The following is a 26,045-nucleotide window of genomic DNA, read 5'->3' as shown; positions in this document are numbered from 1 at the left end:
TATTCCTTGTTTGTGGAGCATATCTTCTATTTTTTTCACAATGTGCATGTTCCGGAACGAAGCAGGTGCTTGCCCTCCAGAGAAGAACATTTATGAGTCTGTGGATGGTCTTTCATATCATTTGGACTACAGTCTTAGATGGAAATTATTAATTAATTTTAACTCTTTCCATGTTCTCATTTACTACTCCTTGGAACCTCATGTATTTGTTAAATCATAAAAGTGAGCAAACATCTGGACAATTTGTACAATTACATGTTTTTATTTCAATGGCTATAAAAATAAAATTTACTATACATAAGGTGTGCCTAGATGGTGGAACAGTGTAGGACAATGTCCGATCTCTGCCACTTCTAAGCATATATAAAAATCAGATTACAGATGTGTCCGCATACATCTTACTTCCTTGCACGTTAAACAGCCCTTCTAGTTGCTCCATGGCCTGGTTTACATTTTAAGCTTATTAGTCGTTAGACCAGAGGTTCCCAATTACGGTCCTCAAGGCACCCCAACAGGTTTTAGAGATATCCATGGTTGAGCACAGGTAGTTAAATCAATTTGACTGAGGTGCTAATTAAGTCACCAGTGGTCAAGCAAGAATATCTTTAAAACCTTGGCTGTTAGGTTGCCTTGAGTACCGAGTTTGGGAATCTCTGCCTTAGACAACTCATTTATTCCGGTCTTAAATTAATGTAATGAGAAAATACCTTGAAGCATTGGTGAACATGTAACAGTTGAAATAAATTTAATGAAATGTATCTTCAAGAAACAGTGCAATTTATTGCTCAATTTTTTAGATTTGTTACAAATACAATATAGTCATTGGTGGAATTTAATCAAAGAATGATCTGCATACAATAGGTGCTGAAGCCTTGGAGTTCCATATATAGTAGTCAGCAGAGATGAGTTCCCGAGCTGTAATACAAAGAGGGTAAAAACAAATGCAACGGCACAAGGTGTAACTAAGCAGGAACAGAAAGCAAGAAACTTGGCACTGGTCAATTCTATATATAAATGTATAAGTAGGTAAAATAGCTGCACACACCTAAGGGTCTGTGAGGAACCCCAAAAAACTAGATTTAACTAGGTAGTCTCAGACAAGCAAAAGAAAAATGTTGGTGTTGCGCTTATAAATGACCAATTCAAATATTAAATTAATTAATAACTGGGCATGGCAGAAAATAGAGTCAAGATACCAAATATATGATTAAGAAATCTCTCTTTATATATTTTTTAGCATTTGCAACAATATTACAATCACAAATATTTAAAAATACTTCTCTAATACCCCTTTCAGATATATAACCCGTTAATTTCCTGCTCAGACCCTGGAATTTCTCCTGTGCAAATTCCCGAGTATTTGGTCGAGACTCCCCTTTCACACTACAGTGTCTACCCGGGAAATTCCCAGGTAGACCCCTTTCAGACAAGAGCAGGGTTTTCCTGCTTACCTACCTCTTCTCTGCCGTCTGCTCCTCCTAGCCTATCCCCTCTCTGGCTGATGATGATGATGTCATCATTCAGCTGCTGGAAGCCGGCCAATCATAATGCAGATTTTTTTTTTTTTATTATTTTTTTAAAATTTCTTTTAATTCCCTGGTGATCCAGCGGGAGTGCGGGTGTCCCACTATGGCTGGGACCAGTCGGCGGTCTCCAGCGCGGGTGTCCCCAGCATCCGGCTGGGGTCCTGTGTCGCTGACACAGCAACCGTCGTGGCAGGAGGCCCGCTGTGGCAGAGACCCGCCGGCGGGTGTCCACAGCCGGCCGGCGCTGGGGGTGGTGAGCAGCAGCGCTGAGCGTCCTATAGGATGCTCTGCACTGCCAACTCAAAGCAGCAGCGCTAAGTGTCCTATAGGACGCTCTCCGCTGTCAACTCCATCTCAAAGCTACTTGGTGCTGCCCGGGAATAGTAAATACCCGGGAAGCTCCATTCACACAGAAGCAGGGTAATTTCTCGGGACTTAAGTCCCGATAAAAACCCTGGTCGATTGAAGGGGCGGCTACCCGGGAACGTGGTCCAAATTCCCGGGAATCTCGAGATGTCTGAAAGGGGTATAAAAGTAGTCTATACAGACTAGTCTGAGTAATATGTAGAAAAAAACAACAGCTTTCGCGTTTCGCTTCCGGTCCAGGAAGCTTTATCAAGCTTTACACACACACACACACACACACACACTCAATTTTGTGGTCTTCCTTGCTCTCCATGTGGTGAATTCCCTTTGATGATTGTCCCGGAAAAGAGCCCAGGAGCAGTACTATTTGAATTTATACACCCATTATTGTCCGGGTCATAGATTGCCAATTTCAGATAAGCTGAACTTCTTTTGCACTTTTGTGAACATGTTTTATTCAGAAAATGTTAATGTATAGACATTTTATAGGGATAATTCACTAGTGAGTCACTTTCCTGTTCAGTTGCTTTGTGAAATGAGTATGAGGTCTTGACACGATTTGACTAGTGAATTAATGGAGCTGCATATGATAACATAATAAACTGAGATTAAGATCCTAAAGTTATACTTATAAATTGGGTGCCCAAATGATATGGGGCACTATTAGTGTCCCTTGTTATTGTATGTATACACCCCGAGTCGTCTCTCCTTAGCAGCTGAGTTAGTTACGTATGTGTCAGTGCATTTTGGTCCCAAAATGTCCATCGCTTGTATGACTGTCAGTAATAGAGACACAGGGGTATATGTAATAGCCTTGGGACTGCAGGCATCGGTGAGTCCTGAGCGAGACTGCCCGATGTTCTAAAGTAGCAGTCATTTAAGTCAAAATCAACCTGGTTTTGTGTTTTAAATGACTGCTACTTCAAAACATCAGGCAGTCTCGCACGACACTCACCAGTGCCTGCAGTGTGCAGGCTATTACATATACCCCGCACTATGAGAGTTAAATTGCAACTGATGTTCTGGTAAAAGTTTATTTCACTAAGCAGAATGGACAAACTTGGAGTTTTAATATGCCAAAGGCAGGTCCCTTTACTGACAGAGCCAGATTTCTGTATACTGGATGTTGTCAGTCTTTGTACAAAGTAGGTCTGTCAGTGTATGCCTCGTGTGTGACTGAGAGTCCTAGATGTGTCTCCTGTGTGTTTATGGCATGGAAAAAGTTTTGGATTTTATTTTGTTAAAAAGCATCTAAACTTAGGTCTTAAATTAATTTAAATCCCTGAAGCTTATGTGGCTCTGCGACCCCGGACATTCAGGTACATTTACCATACCACATACTATGTGTGCGCATGTGTTTGTGTACAGATACATATTAGAGCTAAACAATTTCCAGAACTGCTGGGCTTCCTAGGCATGGAACCCCAGGAGTTTCTACCACATGGAAGGGACCTTTAGGCAAGTGCAAAGGGTAAAAGGCTCTCCATAGTTGTAGAGGTTTCGCAAGCACAGTTAATTGAATCCTGTCCTAACTGGTATTTATAAGGAAATAATAACCAGTTTCTGATTTTTTCATAAATTATTAAACAACAGATTGTACCTGGAAGGGCTGCTGGAATTTGCAGTTCTAAAAGAGCAGAACAGCCACAAGTTACCTCTCTCTCCACTACGTCATCCTCTAGTCCTACAATATATGAATTACAGGAAAAAGTAGTCTAAATATTTGGACTGAAGTTTTACCATAAGCATCCAGTAATTATAAGGTTGCTTTGGAAGTGTGCCATGATATATGTCCCATGAGCCTTTAAAGTCTTTCCTCAAGCAGAAGTGAAGGAGTTGGGGAGGGGACTATGTTATAGTATAAAACATTTTGGTGCATACAATGGGTAAAATGTTAGATTAACATGGGCTGCACCACAGTTCTTATTACTGTAATCTTACTATAATCAGATGCCGCTGATCATTAGCAGAGCCATAACTAGACTTTTTGGTGCCCTGTGCCAGAGAGAGCATTTGTGCTCCCCCTCCCATTTTTAAATAGGAACATAAGATAGTGCATCTGAAAAAGGGCCATGGCCTCACAGGGTAGGGCAAGGGAAAAGATAGGGGAGGCCAGGAGATGCTGGAGATAGAAGAAGAGGAAGCTACAAGTGAGAATGGTAATAAACAGTAAAATTGACAGCCTGGCCCAAACAGCGCCCCCTGCCCTGCACAGGTTGCACCACCCTAGCTACGGCCCTGATCATTAGGCCACATGAGGATATGCTATCAGTTTTCCCATAGATCTAAGTAACGACCACTTGTTGTCTACTTGTGAGCTGGGACAAGCGACATGCTTAGAACAGCGCATGAGAGGGTCCCAAGTGAAAAAGGAGGATTTAAAAAAAAAAAAAACTATTTGGGTAACAAATTTAGATGTTGACAACAGCAACCAATCAGATATTTTCTTTAATTTTATAACCTGTGCTGGAAAAATATCAGTACGTTCTGACTGGCTGGCATAGCCAAAAACCTTATTTTCTATAGATGTAAGGATGAAACGTTTTCAGAAATGTCCCCCCTAAATAATATACACCAGTGATTTCACATGCCCCCAATTAAAAGTTCAGTAGGCAGCAAAGGTGCTAAAAAGAGTGGTGTCAGGAGAAAGTAACTTTTTCTGAGAGCAATTAGGCACATGTTAGATTTTGACAGCATCTACCATTTCAGCATGCACAAATACATAGCGACTGAAAGCGGACAGAAGAGGGCTCTTACATGTTAGAATTTTGTGCTTCGCTGATGAAAAGACCTGGACAGAATGCTGGTCTGTGTAACATCCAGTGAGGCTGTAGTCAGGGATTCTAAAGGAAAGCTGGGGACATAAAATGAACACACAAAGCTCTTTAACTGGACAGTACCCTGCTAAACACTATTACTACATTTATACTCCTATAATCTCTCTCAACTGGTGATATTATGAGGAGACAAAGACAACAATATTTGTCACTGTCATGTCCATTTTAGGACAATTCGCAACCATAAAATTATAATTCACATTAAAAAAGAAAAAAACCACTACGGCCCATGTGGGAGTGTGAATTTACAATGCATCAATTTTATTCTAAACATGCACCTGTTTTACAGGAAGTGCATAGATCTGGCACCAAGATGTGGCATTGGATGAAGTTTAATTTAATGAAGCGGCTGGTCCAAAAGTGAGAATAAGCAGAATTGTGAAATGATGTTTTTACACTTTACATTGCATGCATGTATACCCAGACCCGCAGCCGCACACCTGGGGCAGGAAATATGGGTGTGAACATATAAATGCAATAAGTGGGCATAGAGGCACATTAAGAAAGAGATTGCTGAGAATCAGCCACACACTAAAAAGAAAGCATTTCTGCCATTTTGTAAAGTCACCCTGAGTGTGGTTAAACAATACGTCGTTCCTCTCTTTCTCCATCTTAGTCACTGCAGTCAGAAATGACATCCAGGGATGGATCCAACAAGTATAATTACCACCTTCTCCCTGTACAAATCAGCTGGCTCCTGACACAGTCCTCTCACAAAACACAGCTGTGAGGCTGCTTTCATTTCTCTCATTAACAAAATACACAATGAAACAAAAAATACAGTTCATCAAAAATGCTAACAACAACACTGTAGTATTTCTCAAATATAAAAACACTTGTTATAAGAAATTTTGCATCACAAACAATTTAATAAATATTTTTTTTGTTTTAGTTATCCACTTACTTTAATATAAGCTGTATTTCCAACACAAATTTGATCCGTAGGGTTTGTGTGTTGTTCTAAGCTAAAGGTCACAGTCCCTGAAAGAGAAATTTCCAAAGATTTTGGAAACTTCTGTCCTGAAAATGATAGTATAATTAATGAATAAACAAGACACAATTTTATAAGCCTTTAACACAAATCACTAACAGGCTTGTCACTGTGAGTACCTGCAGGATCTCAGCTAACAAGAAACCTATCCAACTATTCTTTACCATTTCTAGTGCTCACTGATGAGCCTTTCCTTGGTGAGATCATCCGGAGACTTAAGGTGCAAACACACAACGATTTTTTGAACGACGTCGTTATCGTTAAATTGTTCAAAAAAACGTTCAGTTTATGAGTTATGATGAACGATAATCACAAATGCGCACTCCCGTTTGTAGTTATTGTTCATCGTCCATTTCAGACTGTCCAACATGACGATTTTCATTAAGGGAAGGAATATTATTCATTCATCGTTCAAAAAATCGTTCATTACAGTTCAAGAAATCGTTCAAATTTTCAAGGGAAACTCTGACAGAAAATCGTTGGTTACAAAATCGTTACGTGTGTATGCACCTTGAAAATGCTGATTAAAGCTTGCTTATCATTTGTGAAAGCTTTCTACAATTGATATGAAAAGAACTGGAAGCAAACAGAATTTCAAAAGTAGTGAGGTAGGGCTAAATACTGTATCATCAAATTGCTTTGTTACAGAACCAGAACTAGGCACCACTGGTATTCCAGCTGAGGTTTATTTTCTTCGCAAGAAATATAGCAGCCTGTGCTGTATATATGTATGTATATTGTTTGATAAAAGGTTACCCAATGGTCTAATACCTACGTTTGTGATAGAAAATTTCACTACGTACCTATCACCCAAACTACAAGACTCTTCTCTCTTGATAATTCAAGCTGCCCATGACTGACTTTGTATTCAAAATGCTTTATCTGACCTCTGGAATACAAAATAGTAATGATACATTATGGAGGCTAAACCACATTCCGCAGCACATTCATTTATCACTTTGGGAGGAATTCACTTCTCAGCAACGGGAGGTTGCCATATTCGGCTGCTCCCACCCCCCCTAAAGCTGGGTACACGTTATCTGACGATGCAATGTAACGATATATCTCGTCGCTATACACACTACACAATCCGGCCTATGTCTGTGCGATGATGTATCGTTACATGCGTATGTGACACCACCACGTCGCCCGTGGAATCGTCCCATCTGATGTGCAGCACAGCAGATGGGACGATTGAATGAACGACGGTTTAGGCATACACATTATATAATGTGTACCATATACACTGCACATGGGAAAATTGTCAATGTTGGTGTCTTCGTCAGCATACAAATGTTGCCATTTAGGCCTGACAGCTTTGTTTCAAAATTCGAACTCCATAGTTCATCCTAGCACAGTTCTCTGCACAGGTCTAATTTCAGGATTATTTATACCATACTATCATGTTCTAACTTTGCAGGCTTGGCTTCACTCCAAATAAAAGCTTATTTTAATGTATCATTAAAGAATTAGATTTTTTAATAGTACAATTTAAGAGAATAACAACAACCAGCACAATGATTTAGTTATTTTATTTTCTTTTAAGAGTGAAACAAAAATATTATTGCTTTAAATATTGTGCTGAGTCAGTGGTATTTTCTGTAGGTAATTTGCCAGAACATTTTTTTTTTTTTTTTTTTAGATGCATGTTTTTATACATCTCCAACTGTCTTAAGGTGCCCATACATCTGCGATGGATCGTCGCGATGCAGGGATGCAGTCGGAAATTTCCGATTGCCCATCGGAAACCTCCGATCGCCGACTGTTGATGTTCAGCGATCCGTCGCCGGATTGCTGACATTTGACATGTTAAATGTCCCCGATTTGACGATCGCTATCATTTTTTGATCGCAATCGTCAAATTTGGTTAATCCAACATGTTGGATTTCTGCGATCCTGTGATGCCGGGTTGCAGCATCGCAGGATCGCGGCAATCCATCGCTGATGTATGGGGCCCATTACATGGACTGCAAGTTTGAGAAAAAAATAAAATAAATTATGTTTAGCAATTGAGAAAGTAGTTAGCACTTAATTATAGTGGGCCTGATTCATAAATGGACACAATGTAGATATTAGACACAGTGGAGGAATTCTTTTGCCACTATGCATGCGCCCCCGCCTCGCTGTGTACTCGCGGTGATGGATTAGCGATGGTGGTCGCAGAGAGTATTTCTTCCAAAAGTGAGTGACAGGTAGTCAGAGTTTAGGGGAGGTTAGAAAACGCAGGCGTGTCAGGACCGTTTCCTGGGAATGTCCTAGTGAGCCTCTGCAAATTTGTTCACAGCTGGAGAGACCCCGGCGTTTTAGGAGAACCGTTCTGTCTGTGACAACACAGGCTTACTCAGAAAGTCGTTGGGCGACCGATGTTTCCGCTTTTGTACATTAAGTGGCGGATGCGAGACGCTGGAGGTGGCCACAAGATGGCGGTTGAGTCATTTGCATATTTTCGCAAGTCGGCTGCAAACGGAATCGCAATGGAATTTGCGTCCATCTCTGAATGAGGCCAGGTATGTAGAGCTTATTGAGAATAACAGAGTGTAACAGCAGCAGCAATGTGATGCAATCAATTACAGTAATGAAGATTTAGAACATTCTGAAGCATTGTGCAAGTGGTAATTGTATATATGTACTTTATATAGGCATATAATATCTTACTTGTTGAAGAAAGGTATGTGAGCTTCACAGTAATCAAATCCATTCTTAACGCTCTCATGAAGCTTCAGTTTAACGGATATCTGTACCTGGTGCCCATCTTCTGTCAACTGGTAAAAACCCAAAATTGGTGGCACTGGTACCTTCAAATTAAGGGACAATAAACTTGTTAATTCTAGAAAAAATTTTTTTTTTACTACAAGCCGATTGGCCATAGTACAGCTATAAATGTAGTAGATCCTATAGCTTTTTGTATTAAAATAAGTGTTATACATTTGGTACAACTATGATTTAAAATGATAAAAAACATACACTACACCTCTGGCCTCCTAATCCACCATTTACCTGTGATGTGTAATAACACAATTGGAACAAATCAAAAGGAGGAATGAAGGGAAATTTGTACGGCCCGTTGAAAGCAGAATCATCTGACACAGCCACGCTGCTTGAGATAAGCATGGACGAGTCAATGGACGTCACACAGGGATGGACCAGGATATCCTGAAGCGGGGAGCCATTCGCAGGAAGATTCAAGCCAACTATTACATTTTGGCTGATTGTTTCCAAATTACACTTCGAGAAGAAAAAAAAAATGATGACGTTAATTAGATCTGTCTAAATGCTCGAAGCAAAGGCTTTTAATCCACATGTCCACTTACTCAGCACAAGCTTCCAATGACCTCCCGTGGGGTTTGTGCATTAAATCAATCAAATGTACCTTTTGCATAATAAAAAATAATAATAATGATTTACATAGGTCCGTAGATGCTAATAAGTCCTTGAGCCACTTTAGGTTGACTGCAATCAAAGAGTCATTATTTTAGGTAGTGCTGAATAAGTTGGTCCCTTGGGGCTAATGTTGCTTGTACAAAGATAAACAAAGGGGAAAGCGGCAGGAGAAGAGCTGAAAATGGCTCCTACCATGTTCATTGACCACCACCTGCATAAACATTTCCCTGCCCTTCACCACATTCAGCCCACTGCACTGTTTTCTCAATGCGGTTAATACATTTCTACTATGGGCAAACTGTGTGAACAGGCTACTGCAAAAGATTCCTGGGAGCACTTGGAACATGCTGAAAAATTATTTAATTTCTTTTGATTTAATCTGTTATTTTCAAGCATCTCTGTATTGCCTTCTTAGAAGAAAACAAATTCATGCTTGGACACTCAATAATAAACTGAAGCCATGGACACAATCTGCGCAAAATGAAGATTGTATTAATATAATAAAGTGTTCTGAAAGTCATATATTGTATTAAAGTGAAATAAAAAAACAACATTTTATATTTTTTTTGTATTTAAGCTTCCAAGTGCACTGTGTTTAGGGAGCAATTGATGTTCCAGGGGTCAAAAAAACAACAATTTTGCTATTCAAATAAACATTTTCTTATAATTCTTTATAATAATCACAGATATTTATGCCATGTTATTTATTTATTCACATTAATTATATAGTGCCAGTATATTCTGTTGCACTGGGCAACACAGTAAAATGAGATGGGGTATTAGCAGACAGACAAAGATGTAGGGTCCTGCTCACAAGCTTACAATCTATGGAATAAAAGGAGTTTGATACATGGGTATAAATGCTACATATTGCATTTTACATGGTGGTCTATACAACCCAGTCACACTGCAACGTTCACCTGGGGTTAGAGGGTTGACTGACAATAGAAAGAGAACCTATGTAAGTTTTGTGCGAACTGTGTAGAGGGGAGGGAATTTGGTAGAATAGTTTAGGAAGGTTATTAAAACTCTACTGTATTTGCTGCCAGTGTCCATTGGTTATTGCCAAAGTTTGGTTGAACAGTACGTTTGAGCCATTACATCTAATGATGCGTACACACTGGGCGATTTTACTGAGCGACTGCACAATTACAACATCGTAATCGTGTAATCGCTCAGTAATCGTGCACTACATTGTCCATCGCCTGAACATGCAGCCCAATCTGCCGATAATGACAGATTGCCCATGTTCAGGAATGATGGAGGGTGCCTACACTGAACGACTGATCGTTCAGTGTAGGCACTACAGGGGATCAGGAACGACTGTACGATTATGATGTCGTAATAGTACTGTCTTTCCTAATCGCCAGGTGTGTACGCACCTTAAGAGAACGTAATGGAGAAGTGTTATCCAACTAATATTTGGAGTTAAGAAGAAATTAGTTCCTCATGTGTAACATGTAAATCTTTTTCATGAAGTTCCTTTTTACTTTATGTAAAGGTCGCCATCAAGGGCTAGGGTAAAATGACCAGTTGAAAATAATAAACCCAATTACAGATTTTATTACAATTATATTGAAGTGAATGTTGTTCTTATAGCAGATATTTTCGCCGGCATAGCTGTCTCTGGATAATGCTAGACATTTACTTTTTGCAATAACAGCACAAATGACACCTATAGGCTGTAAGAAGGTACTACATTCTGTCAGGGAAAGTGAACCTGTCATCAGGATGGGGAAGGGGGATCTATTCAATAACTGAAAACTGTATTTTTTTTATTAATATATGTTCTAAAATACAATCTATCCACTCCACCGTTCTCTGAGGAGATGGACCACACTGACAGACTCCGCTCTGCCGGTCCAACATATTAAGTTGAGAGGGCACAGCTGTCATTAAGGTGCCACCCTCTTGGACGTCAGCCCTCTGCCAAACAGTGGGTACTACTGCTATGTAAATAAACTCCCCTACTACCCGCATGACCAAATGTTTGGTGACGTTCTTGACCTTGCAACAGAAGCTAAATCCACAGCAGGTGCCCTTATTTTCTGGACCCACGGGCATTGGAGAACTAGAGCCACCGGGTTTGCGACTGCTGATTTGATCACTGTGCCAGTTTCATGGCACACAATTCATTCCCAACCTTTTAGACTCTGTGGCTCATCCCCTTTAGCCCTTATGGGCAAAAAAGAGTGAGGTTAGGGACAGGGCCCCAGGTAAAGATCTCCGCACTCATACTACTAGGAGAGGCTTCAATACGTGAACAATTATTTTGACATTCTAAATTTTGAATAATGTATCTTCAATGAAAGTAACCATGTTTTACTCAGCAAGGACCCTGCACTGTAGGGAAATAACTGATGAAGGATTTCACTGCTCTGCATATTATAATATCATAGTATTCAAACAGTGCCAACATATCCCGCATTCATGTGCAATCATCTAATACTGCAGACACATCAGTCCCTGCTTCAGGAAAAGCATACAATCTCATTTCCCCGCCATGAGCAGCAGTCTGTGCACAGGGCACACAGTGACACTAGTGTGAGTGGTGGGTGACCACCAGTCTGTATAGCGCTGCAGGTCACGCCCACACGAGGGCCCCTATGCAAAGCAATACACCTAGAACACATCAAATAAAAAAATGTTGGCAGAAGAAATTTCATTATGGGCGAAGCCGCCGGCATCAGTTTGTTCATTACAAACTTCATGAATATTAGTCAGTGACTCAATAATGTCACTGGTCTCTTGATAACTGATAGTCTGAATAATGCATCAGTCCTCAAAATGGATGACTACACTATGGGCAGGTGACCGATTCAAAATCATCAATGGTTTACGGCCGATGTCGAATACTTTTACCATTGATGGCAGAGAGTCAATGGTTCTCTGCCATCTATGGACGAATAGGAGCAGTTTTTTTTTCTAGACGGGACGGAGCTTAGCCTCCCCGCCTCCCCCTGGTGCTGGCTAAGCACGCCCCTGATTTTCATTGGCCCACGGCCCGCCGTTCCCCACCACAGCAGTGGCCATCAAGGGGTGCAAACCGTCGATGGTTCACGTGCCATTGATGGCAACCACCTATGGTCCCATTGATGGACACCCCTCCGATAGCCATCCCTAAGTGTAACTAAGGGCCAGAGGAGATGACCCAGTACCCAGTGCAAGTACTGTAAGCTGAGGTAACTGCAATTGTGAAGGAGCAGATAAGTGAGAGTAGTAGTAGTACCACTATGCAAGAATGTCAGCTCGGGTGTCATACAAATGTGCTGTCCGAAGTAACAAAGTAAACTGTGTTGGAGTGTTAAAATGAAAGAAGTACCTCTTAATGTCAGCAAGAGTAATTGTCTAGTGCTCATTTAATACAACTAGTAATCGTAAATTGCTGCAGCTATGCTACTTTGCTATTATTAAACCTGCATGTGCAGGGCCTCCTGCTTACTGATTCGCCCACAGAGGCATGAGGTGACAGAGACTGAACTAAAGCTAGATGGTGGAACCAGAGGTAAGTGTCATTGTAAGGCTACAAATAAACTGAGTAACACAAAACAGATTGTTCAGTAATCAGTGACATGAGAAATGCAATTTACAATGCTATTACACTACAGAGCATTCACACTTGTAAAAAAAAAAGTAAGACGATGAGGGTATTTCTGAAAACTGTTCCACAAGGGAACTGTGCAGAGAAAGTATTGTGGTCCCTAACAACCAATCAGATTCTAAAGCTGGCAAATGGTCCAATATAGGTGTTTGGCCACAATAATCTGAATGAATCGGTAATGGCATGTGTCATCTTCTGTCCTCACAAAGGACCTAATGCATTGTAGAATGAATACGTTTCAATTTGGCCTCCGGTATATAAATAACCCTTGTATTATGCAAAATATATGTAAATGACCCTTGTAGCTCGGATCTCTGGTCCATCAGAAACATTGCTATGTCATATAACTGATTTTTCTAGTAGAGATTAGAAAACAAAGCATAATGCCTGAATATGTACCATGGTCAACACTGCCTTCTCTACATGGGAACCTGCGGAATAGATTTCATAAATGTCCCATTTATTTTATAGTTACTTTTTCCTGGACCTGACTTCCAGTGATGGCGCAGGATAAATTTTACACCTGCATGGGTTGCTGTAATAGTGACTGACTACGATAGATTGAGCAGTTTTCTTGCTTTTATAGTGGCCCAGCCGTGGTTAGCAATGCTCAATTTGTGTCTAAAGCTGGGTAAACGCCCAAATGACCAGGCGCCCCAGCAATGGAATGATCCGCTGTATGACGGTACAATATATCGTTACATGTCTACTGTAAACTATAACGCATCGAACGTTGCATTTTCCCATCTGATGTGCAGCACATGAAGGGAAGATGCAACCATCCAATTCATCGTATGATGATTTGGATGGTTTCTAAGGTACAGTGCACACTATACGATGGTCGTTCCAATCTGTCGCGGACGATATCTCGGACGGTATATATTGTATAGTGCAGTGGTTCTCAAACTCGGTCCTCGGGACGCCACATAGTTCACGTTTTCTAGGTCACCCAGCAGGTGTACAGGTGTATTCATTACTGGCTGACACATTTTAAAAGATCCTCAGGTGGAGCTAATTACCTCACTTGTGATTCTGTAAGGAGATATGGAAAATATGCACTGTTTGGGGTCCTGAGGACCGAGTTTGAGAACCCGTGGTATAGTGTGTACCCAGATTTAGTTAGCCTCCATTGGGACTTTGTATAGGGAAAAAGGGGATGAGGATATCCTAAGCACTGGTGGGACTACTGACAGAGGGCCTGATTCAGAGCCGGACGCTATTTGCGAACGGTCGTTCAGAAAAAGGGTCCGGCTATTTAAATAGAGCGCTCGCTCTTTGCGGTCTGTTGACGCCTCTATGTCTGAGCGAGTGAACGAAACATGCGCTCGCTATTTTGTAAAGACGACCCCTGGACGTTCGCATCATACGTCATCTCTGCTATTTATTAGATTAATCGAGTACATCGAAAGTCGTCTGAACTGCTCGCAGTGCTTGTGGTAGGTTTTACTTCCCGCAATCACTGCGAGCAGTTCAGGCTAATCTAAAAGACAACCAAGTGACGTGGTCGATGACGCTGCTTTGTTAATTATGCACACCCATTAAATGCCCTTTTTACCGTTTGGCACGCCTGCGTTCGGATCTCCACTCCCCGTATTCAAGCATCTTACCCTGTTACCACCCACAAACGCCTCATCCTGTCACTCAAATTAGCAGGCCCTCGCTGTTTTGCGAGCGCACGATTTCCGACCGCAATGGCTGGTTGGCGCATGTGCATTACGACCCATACGCATGCACAGATGTGCGAACATCGCTCGGAGCGAACGAGTGGCCGCTTACGAGCGGCTCTGAATCAGGCCCAGAATCACTTGTATAGATGTATTCCAAAATAAGTATACAAAGTGGGTCAAAATCCCAAGAAGTCTCTCTATGGAGGTGCACCCTCGAGAGTTGTATTATATGAGAAGAAAAAGAAAGAGAGGGATACTCTCTTTTTGTGGTGCACTCAAACTACTATAATATATATAAAACTTAGCTTTTAATATGTATGCTATTAAAATAATGAAATAATGCGACAAACATCTATACGTGAATACTGAAAAAAAACAAAACAAACACAACATGTAATCTGGGCCCCAGTAGGTCCAGTTATGAGTGACTGATAAGAGATAGGAAAAAAGTTTAATATATATCCAATCTCTAAATCCCAATATGGGTCAGACACAAAAATTATGACACTGTGGTCAAAAAGGAGAAAATATGTATATATTGCAGGGGATTTATATAAGGAAATATAAAGGATATCGGGCCTCCAATGTAATAGTCGGTGACTACCTAGCTAACTCCCTGTAAATAGGGGTAGTTCCAAAATTGCTGTCTATACTGATAAATTTCATACATGAAGCATCATCATATGGGAACAAATGTATAATACCACAATAAATGATTTATCAAAAAAACATGCAATCAGAAAAATACATAGACCATATAAATTACAGTTGTTCTCCAAATTGCTATCTAAATTGATAAATTTCATACATGGAGCATTATCATATGGGTACAAGTGTATTATACCACAATAAATGAAATATAATGTGCGAGCAGAAAATTAAAAAAAATGACCACATGGATTGTAGTTATTCTTCTGGGCACAGTGTATGTATATACATATAAAAAACTACACATACACATATACACATGTGTATATAGATAGTACTTCCTGATATATAATATCCGTGATCTTAGGACAATTTCATTCCAAGTGTGATAGAAAGCAGGATAGTTTAAAGGTGGAAAGGCTCTCCATTATTGTATGGGAAAAATGGCTGCGGCGGAGTGTCTTGCATAAGCATAGGACACTGTGTGAGCGTATTCCACCCTGTACATGGGGATAGAAATAATAGGACACAGGTATCTGCTGTTGGACAGGGCGTTTAGAGGGCGAATCTGATGACAATGCAGTGCAGACTCGCTCTCCTGCGTCCCGCACAATGAGAGTACCTACAGCAGATAACAGTGTGAGGAATAGGACACAATAGTGTAAAAGACATAAAAAGAAAAAATGTGAGAAGGGTTAATATTCCTCAGAATGCTGCTTCCTATGGTATGTGTGTGATACACAGTGAACCATAGGTGAGCGGTTCTGGGGATTCCCTAGTCATCAGGAAGAGTACAGGAGAGAGGCACATCCATGCAGATAGCTAGCCGTGCTGTGCCCTGATGTAATGAAGAGTGCAGGGCAGGAGACAGGGTGCGCTCTGCACACTGTTCCCAGAGGAGATACCTGTTGTGGTTGCTGCTCGTGATAGTCTGCCGACAGGGAGTGGCCCCTGGTGGTTGTAAGGGGTTCCCTGAAGTGCCCAAACACGTGTTTCGCCGGAGGGGGCACAGCAGGGCTAGCTCTCTGCATGGATGTCACTCTCTCCTGTACTCTTCCTGATGACTAGGGAATCCCCAGAACCACTCACCTATAGGCCCTGATTCAGAGCCGGACGCTCTGACCAGAGCGCTCGCTCTGAATCAAGGCCCACCTCCATTAATATGGAGCGTCCTCCTGGAACGCTCGTATAGCTGTGGGTCACCACCCACAGCATATACGAGCGTGCAGGATGATGGTCGCGATGGTCTTGACCATCGCGACCATCGAAACTGCGAGCAGAAGCCTGCGGTTGAGTTTTTCAACCGCAAGGCCAGGAGTGGTTTTGGCTCTATCAGAGCCAAAATCACTCCCACTGATATCACTAGTGATGTCAGTGGGGCCGGCTTCAGACGGTAGACGTTCCCTTGGGAACGCCTCCGTCTGGCAGGCACGCCCCCGGCACGCCCACCAAAGGGGGCGTGCTGTCAGTCAACATCGACAGCACGCCTCCTTTGATGAGACACTCCTAGCGAAGGAAAGTCCTTCGCTCGTAGGGTCTCGCGCATGCGCACGACGGAGCTCCCTCCGTCGTGCGCATGCGCAGTGCAGACCATCGACCCACTTGCGAGCGGACAGCCGCTCGCGAGTGGGTCTGAATGAGGGCCATGGTTCACTGTGTATCACACACATACCATAGGAAGCAGCATTCTGAGGAATATTAACCCTTCTCACATTTTTTCTTTTTATTTCTTTTACACTATTGTGTCCTATTCCTCACACTGTTATCTGCTGTAGGTACTCTCATTGTGCGGGACGCAGGAGAGCGAGTCTGCACTGCATTGTCATCAGATTCGCCCTCTAAACGCCCTGTCCAACAGCAGATACCTGTGTCCTATTATTTCTATCCCCATGTACAGGGTGGAATCCGCTCACACAGTGTCCTATGCTTATGCAAGACACTCCGCCGCAGCCATTTTACTCATACAATAATGGAGAGCCTTTCCTCCTTTAAACTATCCTGCTTTCTATCACACTTGGAATGAAATTGTCATAAGATCACGGATATTATATATCAGGAAGTACTATCTATATACACATGTGTATATGTGTGTGTGTAGTTTTTTATATGTATATACATACACTGTGCCCAGGAGAATAACTACAATCCATGTGGTCAATGTTTTTATTTTTCTGCTCGCACATTATATTTCATTTATTGTGGTATAATACACTTGTACCCATATGATAATGCTCCATGTATGAAATTTATCAATTTAGATAGCAATTTGGAGAACAACTGTAATTTATATGGTCTATGTATTTTTCTGCTCGCATGTTTTTTTGATAAATCATTTATTGTGGTATTATACATTTGTTCCCATATGATGATGCTTCATGTATGAAATTTATCAGTATAGACAGCAATTTTGGAACTACCCCTATTTACAGGGAGTTAGCTAGGTAGTCACCGACTATTACATTGGAGGCCCGATATCCTTTATATTTCCTTATATAAATCCCCTGCAATATATACATATTTTGGCCTTTTTGACCACAGTGTCATAATTTTTGTGTCTGACCCATATTGGGATTTAGAGATCGGATATATATAAAACTTTTTTCCTATCTCTTATCAGTCACTCATAACTGGACCTACTGGGGCCCAGATTACATGTTGTGTTTGTTTTGTTTTTTCAGTGTTCACGTATAGATGTTTGTCACATTATTTCATTATTTTAATGGCATACATATTAATAGCTAAGTTTTATATATATTATAGCAGTTTGAGTGCCCCACAAAAAGAGAGTATCCTTCTCTTTCTTTTTCTGCCTCCATTGGGAGTAAGCAACTGTTTTAACTGACACAGGCTTGTTGTCCAGTTAGCAAATGCCCCAAAGGAAAACAGTTTGACCTCTATAGGAAAGTTTATGCAGTAGACCAGAATTATTCACCAGTGCAAGTTATGGACCTGTCCTAATGTAAGAGCTGTTCTTCTTTGTTCAGACTTGGTCCCAACTGTTTAGGATAACCAATCAGAGAAAGACGACAACAGGAACAGAGGCGAGACCTACAGCTACAGCCAGGGACCAAACTGCCAATACACTTGAAGAGACAGTTCTTCAGCTGCAATGCCAAATGAATGGACCTGTGTCCAAACTGGCCAGACATAGGAGTAGATTTAGTAAAGCTTCTAAAAATGAAAAGTGGTGGTGTTACCCATAGCAACTAATAAGATTCAGTTTATCATTTCCTCTATTGCATCCTAGAAAATGATAGACAGAATCTAAATGGTTATGTCCAACACCATGGGGTATTCAGTATGCAATAGGCTATGGACTTCAAGCATCGGCTAGTCCCGTGCAAGACTGCCAGATGTTTTAACCACTTGCCTGACATGGTCGTATCAGATACGACCATACCAGACTGGGCTTTCCCTGACATGGTCGTATGTGATACGACCAGTCAGGAAAGCTCTGTGGGCGGCTGCTGAAAAATAATTTTCTAGCAGCCGCCAATCACAGAGGGACCTTCTGGTCCCTCTGCATACTGTCCCTCCCCGTGGGCCAGCCGATCACTGCTAGCAGTGATCGGACAGCCCAACGAAGGCGCACCCACCCCCGGCAGCCCGGCGGCTGCTGACAGGGCAGAGAAGGCAGCGCTGATAGCGCTGTCCTTCTCTCCCACCTCCGGAGAGCAGCAGCCCAGCGGCTGCTGACAGGGCAGAGAAGGCAGCGCTGATAGCGCTGTCCTTCTCTCCCTCCCCCCTCCGGAGAGCAGCCGCCGACAGGGCAGAGAAGGCAGCGGTGATAGCGCTGTCCTTCTCTCCCTTCAACACCACTAGCAGCAGCCCAGCGGCTGCAAACTTGACAGAGCAGCCACTGGGCAAACAGAAGGTAGCGATATCAGCGCTGACCTTCTCTCTGCCCCCACCCCACCGTCCTGCCAGCGGCTGCAAATAGTAGAGGGAGCAGCCGCTGGCCAAAGAGCCAACCCCTCCTCTCCCTCCTCCATGTTTGCAAGCCCCACCCCACATATATAAACGCAAAGCCCTAGATGTATGTGCATGTATATTATATATATTTATATATGTATATACACACACACATACTGTGTGATCTATACACATGGATATATACATATACTGTGTATATACAGTGTGTGTGTATATATATATATATATATATATATATATATATATATATAATGTGTGTATGGGGAGCCCCCAACCGATGTTAGACAATCGATTGGTTCAACCATCGATAAAAACAATCGGCCATCGATGGTACAGCTGTCAATGACCAGAACTACAGTAAACCATAAAAATTTTAATTTTTATGGTATTTGGTGTTTAAAAAAAAAAAATTGCGTTGAAATAGTTTTAAAAGACTGTTCCTGACCTAATTCAATCATAAAAAAACCCGACAATTTCGGAGCGGTTTTTGGACAAAAAATTTGTCAGTTAAGTGGTTAAAGAAGTAATCATTTAAAAGGCAAAATAAACCTGGTTTTGCCTTTTAAATGACTTTTACTTTAAAACATAGTGCAGGCTCGCACAGGACTCGCCTATGCCTGAAGTCTACAGCCTATTACATATACCACCACCACTTTTCATTGCTAGAAGCTTTATTAAATCTACCCCATAATCAGACTGTCATTCACTGGTCACGCCAAACAACAGAATCATGAGGGACCCAAACACTGCACACCAATACAAATTACATTCCAGATGCTTTTTCTGGCATTCTCTAAAAAATCATGACTGATCTGGATATCTGGTTGTATTAATCCCATACTAGAAGCAAAGGGTGGACTATTTGGTGTAACTATGTCAAACTGCCTGTAAATATCAATCCGTGAGTCAGCCATAAGATACTATACAATATGGCCACACACATAGTGGCTGACTTGGATGAGGTACAGCCATTAGGTGTTCCAGCAGAATGAGTGGATTAATTTTTCCTCACTGTAACCTGTTAGTGCATAAGATCGTTATTGAGCATAAAAGTAATTTTAGGGCCACACAAATTGCATAATCTGGACAATTACCCATGATTGCTCCATTATTAGTTTGTATGAACATCATAAGTTATTAGTTATTAGGACACATAACATAGATGTGCAGGGGAACAGTTAAGCTGAGTACACACTAAAAGATATATCGTACAATATATCGTTCTGACAGGGATCGGACCAATACATTACCGTTTCCGCTAGGCTGTTTCAGCAGGGCGCCGCGCCATGCCCTATTTCTAAAGGGCAAAAAGCACCCTACCCTCCGGCGCCCTGCTGTAACAGCCTGCGGTTTCTGTCCCCTCCCATGGGCTAGTGTCCCGGGGTGGAGAAAATGGCGGTGCATCGGTCACCACCGGTGAATGCATACACCGTGACCGCAGCACTTGGGGGCTGCCTGGCATGTCCGTAAGTACCGGGCACGCCCCCAAGTGATGAAAAGGGGACGCGTCATAAAGACACACCCCTTTTCGGCCGCGCACAGAAGTGCCCATTCTCTAGGTCCTGCAAACTGCCCGGCGCTGGACCTAGAGTGAAAACGAATACATCATGCGGATCGCATAGTGTGTACGCACGAATGCGCATGCACGCCACATGGAACGATGCAATGAACAACGCTATGCAGCAAGAAATGATGTATTGCATCGTCATACACCGGAGCGAGTAGTGTGTATGGTACGCTATATATTGTTACATCGCGTTGTTCCATCTGCTGGGTCACACATTGTATAGTGTGTACCCAGCTTAAGTCATAGTTTATTTTCTCCATCCTCTGACTTGGAAGGATGACTGAGAACAAACCAATGGGGGCAGGGGAATACTAGTTGAAGCTGTGAGGAAATGACGACAGCAACATCCATTAGAAAAATAGTATAACTGGCAGTAGACAGATATAGGATAGCCACTCACTTTGCAGGAGACTGTCCCATATACCTGCCACATATCAATATCATCGCCTTTGTCATACTGAGTGGAATTCACTTTCTCTGTGATGTATACTTCAATCTGAGCTTTACCCTTCTGTTTGCTGGTCTTCCATGCTGGGGATTTATAACTTTGGTTCGCTGAGGTGCTGCTTACATTATCAGACAGGGAAAGCAAGTCTGTATTTACGGGCGAGCCCAGTGGACAAGCCTGACTTATCAGAAGAGGGAGCTGCGTGAACTTCGATGAAATATCTGCTTCTGTGTTGAGTCCGGAATTAATAAACAGCATCGTACCGGATAAAAGGGCAAATGCTTCAGAGATGCTGTTTATATTTATAAGTGGTGGAGGAGGAGTCAGTGACTGCTCTACTAGAGGAAGACACACATAGATGAGGTTGCCATTTTGAATGGCCAGGACAGGCCAGAGTTTCCCTTGAGAAACGGTCAAGGAGTACACATTTGTTTTATTGATTCTGGAACAATTATCTCTGTATTCCACAAACTTTTTATTCTCTTCCGTCAATCCCAGTTCGTGGAGCAAGGCTTTTAAGAGCTCTTCATTATCAGGGACGTTCACATAGCTTGACCTGTTAAACGCCTTGGCTCGTTTTTCTACTGTAGGGTAATGTCTGCAAGTTACAAAAATACAGCAATAAATAATATGCATTATTTCAATTCATTTGTGTGGTCAAAAATTAAAATGCAGTCTAATACGCTTGACTGCTGTCTAATAAATGTAATTAATGATTTTACGATAGACATAGTATATTCTGAAAGTTAACCTGATTGGGAGGAGCAGCACCAAATGTAGCTGAGGTGAGCTTCTACCAATGCATAGACCTTTCTTTAAGTGGACAAATCACATACAGGCACCAAAGGCAGCTATTGTGTGGACTGAGGGCCTGATTCAGCAAGGTACGCTAAGGAGAGAATGCACGCAATCTGTCGATTAATTCGCACTGCGCATGTGCGTACTAGCCAGTGTGATCGGGTTATGATACGCAGATTACACGCAGACCCTTCCAATATTGTTTGACAGGAAGTGCTGGTTGTGGGTGGTGACGAGGGGTGGTCGGGTGAACGCAGACGTGCCTGTGCGTTGGGACGCCATTATATGGGGTGTGCATAATTATGGCAGTGCGGTGGCATACGCAGCCATACCGTAAGCTGTACACAGGAAGCGGCAAAAATCCTGCAGCATGTCAGGTCAACCACTATTGTGTGTATGAGTCCGATGGTTCTCGATGTTACCGATGTTTATGCTATCTTGTGTACTGATCAGGCTGTGAGTAAAGGGTGATGGGCGGCTTAATATGGGGCTGGGCATCTGCATCTTGTGTTGCGGTCTCCGTGCGTATGCATTGATTAGCATATTCTCGCAGCAGACGGGTGCGTGCGTCTGCTAGCGTGCGTTCCTTGCTTAATCGGGCCCTGAATTAATATTCAAAACAACTTAGCCTATCAAGTCACACGGAACAGTACCTCAAGAATATAAGTCAAGTCCGATGATTTGTCACTCACTTTAAACGACAATGCAAGGCCTGTTGTTCTAGTGGATGTAATTTATATCTTCTTAGTTACACTGTATGGTTGTGAGGTTAATGAATACAAATTAATTGCTCATTGTGTGCAGCATTATGTTGTAAATACCAAAGTTGCAGGTCCCACAAAGCAAACTGGCATTTGTAAATGGGGATGTAGTCGGCATCCCGGCATACACATTGCTGACTGTCAGAATCCCAAAGCTGGAATCACGACAGCAATAAAAATACTGGCTCCAGAATCCCGACGGCTATGATCCTAAGGGCGAGTATTAGGTTTAGGCTCTAGGGGGGAGTTAGGGGTAGGCTGTTGGAGGGGCGGTTAGGGTTAGGCTGCGGGAGAGGCAGGTTAGGGGATTCTGAACGCCGGCATCATCAGTGCTGGGATCCCATACCGAGCCCTTATAAATGGTGTGTAGTAATGTTGTCCAGTAAAGAGGCCAGGGATAATTTCATTAAGTTATTGGCCACACAGTTGCAAACATTATTAACACAGCATGCATTAAAAAGCAAGATCAGTGTTCTTGAGGTACAAAACTTGCATAAAATCAATATGTAAAATAAAACCCTAATTTGTTCAGTATGTAATTGACAGAAAACGTCATTTGTGGTGTTTGCAGGCTAACTTGTGCTACTTTATTTGTGATCTACAATTTGGAATCCTCTACAGTAGGATCGTAAAGGTGTGTTACCACCCCAATGAGCAGCTCAGTAGGAAGCGAGGCGACACTAGACCGGATATAAGTTGAAAGAATATACAGATGTGTTCTCATTCACCTAGCGTTTTTGCGCCATATGGCACCAGATGCCTGGAGCGACTCAGATACTCAGCTACGGGTAGCATTTCCCATACTTTTTCCTGAATTTTGTGTCTTATTCGCATTGTAGACACATACAAATCCACTTATAGTGTCAGAAGCATTAAAAATGACTACTTTTGTCGCAAAGAAATGGGTACAACGTCGCAGATTAAGTGCGATGGCGTAAGGCAAGGCGCGGGTCATTGCTATCAGACCTCTGTCTTTTGCCTTTTTACCCAGATTAGCAGAGTCACACACAGCAGCTACATCAAATCCCAGCATTAGTATTCAGGTGCCCCATGCATTGTACCTATTGTGAAAGGTCTCTGGTGGGAAGCTTGGTGCAGCTAAGTCGCAAAGTCCGTGGCTATTTGGCATGATTTGAGGTTAGGTGCACGGTGACACATCTGTAGGTGGTCTGTTCCTAGAGAATTGGCTTAGTAACATAGTTCTGTGTTACAGAGATTTACGACTGGTGCATTAGACAGTTAGATATAGGAGGGTGTTCTGTCCCTGGACAGCTGGAACCAGGCAGAGGGATCAGCGACACTGGCTGAGGGGGATAAGCATTGCAAGGCGTTAATGATAATTTAGGTGTTGCACATTGGCAATCTTTTAATAAAAAAAAGTCTACTATTGCTGTAAACCTATTGTTAATCACTCAGAAGGTCGAGCAGTGTTCTAATAATAGTCATTTAAACAACGTCTTATAGATTTTGTCAGTATTCCGTTTTTCCATGGACATAGGACCTCATTCAGAGGCATACGTTAGGTGCAAGCGGTCGCACTGAATCAGGGCGGCCGCTTGCATCCTGAATGGCCGCCTCCTTGTCGATCGTTAAGCTGTGGGTTACAACCCACAGCTTAACGACCGACCAGGTTGATGGTCGCGATGGTGATCAAGGAGATACATCAAAAGTGATACATCATTTAGAGAGTCCAGATGTCTCCTTAATCTCATGAATTTGTTTATATACAAATAAGGCTAAATTAAAAACAGTATTTTAGAAGAAAAAGAGAAAAGTTTTATTTAATAAAAAAGGCTTGTATTTTCCTGCTTCTAGTTTACATATGCGTCTCTTGAGGGTGGAATGTAGGTCTAATCATTGAGGTGTTCTGTGGTGGACAAGTACAAAACCAAGATGTTTTGTGGTGCATAAGCAATGCACTTAGCAATACATCTACTCACGGAAAGATGTAAATAGTACAAAACACACGTGTAAGTATATATAAGCAAAATAATAAGGAATATTATTACCTTGAAAATTTTACCTCTCCACATTCCTCAAATCGATGATCTAAGATCCATAGTCCACGAACAGGCATTATTTTGCATGAGTAATAATCACATTTAACAGGAACCTACATAACAACACAGATTTTAGCAAACTGATTGTTTCATCGATATCGGAGATATAGCAACAAATAAGCAACTTGCATTCTACAATGTAAGTATAAAAGAGTGCATTTATTATGAAACAGATACGGAGAGATAAAGTACCAACCAATCAGTTCCTGTCACTTTACAGATTGTTTGACAAATGACAATTAGGAGTTGATTAGTTGGTACTTTATCTCTTTCTAAGCTTTGATTTGCTCCCCCCCAATATCATGTATGCAATTGTACTTACAGAACTTTGTACCCTATCAGAAATTAAAGTTTGTCACTAATATAACTAGTGTAAATGAACACGTAGAAATGGAAATGATTGGGAATTGCATTCAGAGCAACAGGCTCTGAGTGCCACTAGAACTGCATTCCGTCCCTATACCTTCGTCAATTTTCCCTCATGCACAGTAGAAGTGTGCAGGAAAATGAATGACATTTGTCTGCTGTATTTAACTACAGTATATGTGCAGCTATGTCAAGTAGCACATTGCTCAGAATTGAATTCCCCCTTAGTATATTTAATAAACAAATTCAGTTTCTTCACATAATTAAAATGCACTGCAATTTAAACAGCATTGTATTTATTAACATACAATGTAATAAAGAAAATCTCAATGAAGAGTCCTAGGTCTCTATTTCACCCCCCACACATCTGGGAAGTGTTTTTCGCAGAATATTTGAGTGGCGATTTGCGACAGTTTGCCATGACGGGGCCTAATGACATGTAAGCTCAGCCTCGCCCGCTGAAGTAGCCAGCTGCATCTCTTATCTGGGCTACTCCAGGAGGAGAAATAAAAAGTCAGCAAGTATGATTTACAGGCTGTGTTTGAAAAATGCAGTTAGGAGCGGATTGCCTGGAGGTTTCTCTCTCTCCAAGGCTTAGTACATCTACCCCATAATGTCTCTACCCACACAGTGCAGCCACACAGCCCTCCTTATGGCCCTGTAATAATCAGTAAACATAATATTTGGGGGACAGTATAAGGCCCCCCAGGTGATGTGACAGAGTGCACCGGCTCAGCAGTAAGGGTCCCTGGAACATATTTTAGATTGTTACCAGTTATAGTCTGTCAGGGCATGCTGGCACTTGTAGTTCCACAACAACTGGTCCGTTCTGCTAGGAATGAGGAACTGGGAAGCAGAGGTTTCACAACAACACTGAGCCGAACTTGTGCGTCTGCGGTTGCTGGTGGACTACAGCTCTCAGCATGCCCTAACGGCCATGTAGACTGCATGCCATCTGGCGATAACGGAAAGCTCCCGGTTGCGCCCCTCACCCGGGACAGTCACACTCCCTCCCGTCCTGCAGCCAGGGTGCACTACTGCTGACTTCCATCCACTTCCGGTTTCACCCGCCCGGGGGTCAGATGTCAACAGCTG

General features: G+C 42.1%; 1 protein-coding gene across 3 annotated transcripts; it reads right to left on the bottom strand.

Annotated features, from left to right (window-relative positions):
• Window positions 1-722: 722 nt before the first annotated feature.
• Window positions 723-26,043, bottom strand: LOC148477430 (AP-5 complex subunit mu-1-like). Of its 3 annotated transcripts, XR_015872512.1 has the most exons (10): window positions 25,943-26,043; window positions 24,534-24,637; window positions 20,918-21,563; window positions 8,718-8,945; window positions 8,376-8,515; window positions 6,524-6,609; window positions 5,634-5,749; window positions 4,650-4,746; window positions 3,493-3,576; window positions 835-915 (listed from the first exon to the last, which is right to left on the bottom strand). XR_015872512.1 is itself a non-coding variant. In XM_088456764.1 (9 exons), the coding sequence occupies exons 2-9, from the start codon at window positions 24,599-24,601 to the stop codon at window positions 833-835; spliced, it is 1,464 nt and encodes a 487-aa protein (XP_088312890.1). In that variant the 5' UTR covers window positions 24,602-24,637; window positions 25,943-26,043; the 3' UTR covers window positions 723-832. The 3 variants fall into 3 exon arrangements, 2 of the variants coding, with proteins under 2 accessions (XP_088312890.1, XP_088312891.1); XM_088456764.1 differs by lacking the exon at window positions 3,493-3,576 and having other exon boundaries at window positions 723-915; XM_088456765.1 differs by lacking the exons at window positions 3,493-3,576; window positions 25,943-26,043 and adding an exon at window positions 25,723-25,928 and having other exon boundaries at window positions 723-915.
• Between the last annotated feature and the right edge of the window lie 2 nt (window positions 26,044-26,045).

The sequence above is a fragment of the Taudactylus pleione genome, unplaced genomic scaffold (genome assembly GCF_031769625.1).
Source record: "Taudactylus pleione unplaced genomic scaffold, aTauple2 ptg000712l, whole genome shotgun sequence".
In the NCBI taxonomy this organism is placed as follows: Eukaryota; Metazoa; Chordata; class Amphibia; order Anura; family Myobatrachidae; genus Taudactylus; species Taudactylus pleione.
This window is presented reverse-complemented; position numbering and strand designations above follow the sequence as displayed.

Bases quoted from the DNA above. Each gene is read 5' to 3' on its own strand.
- LOC148477430 (XM_088456764.1), bottom strand. From the start codon at position 24,601: ATGCCTGTTCGTGGACTATGGATCTTAGATCATCGATTTGAGGAATGT. The intron at 4,747-5,633 runs GTAAGTGGATAA...TTATGTCCCCAG, and splicing joins GAAATACAGCTTATATTAAA to CTTTCCTTTAGAATCCCTGA. The intron at 916-4,649 runs GTAAGAGCCCTC...TTTGTATTACAG, and splicing joins GAAGCACAAAATTCTAACAT to CTCGGGAACTCATCTCTGCT.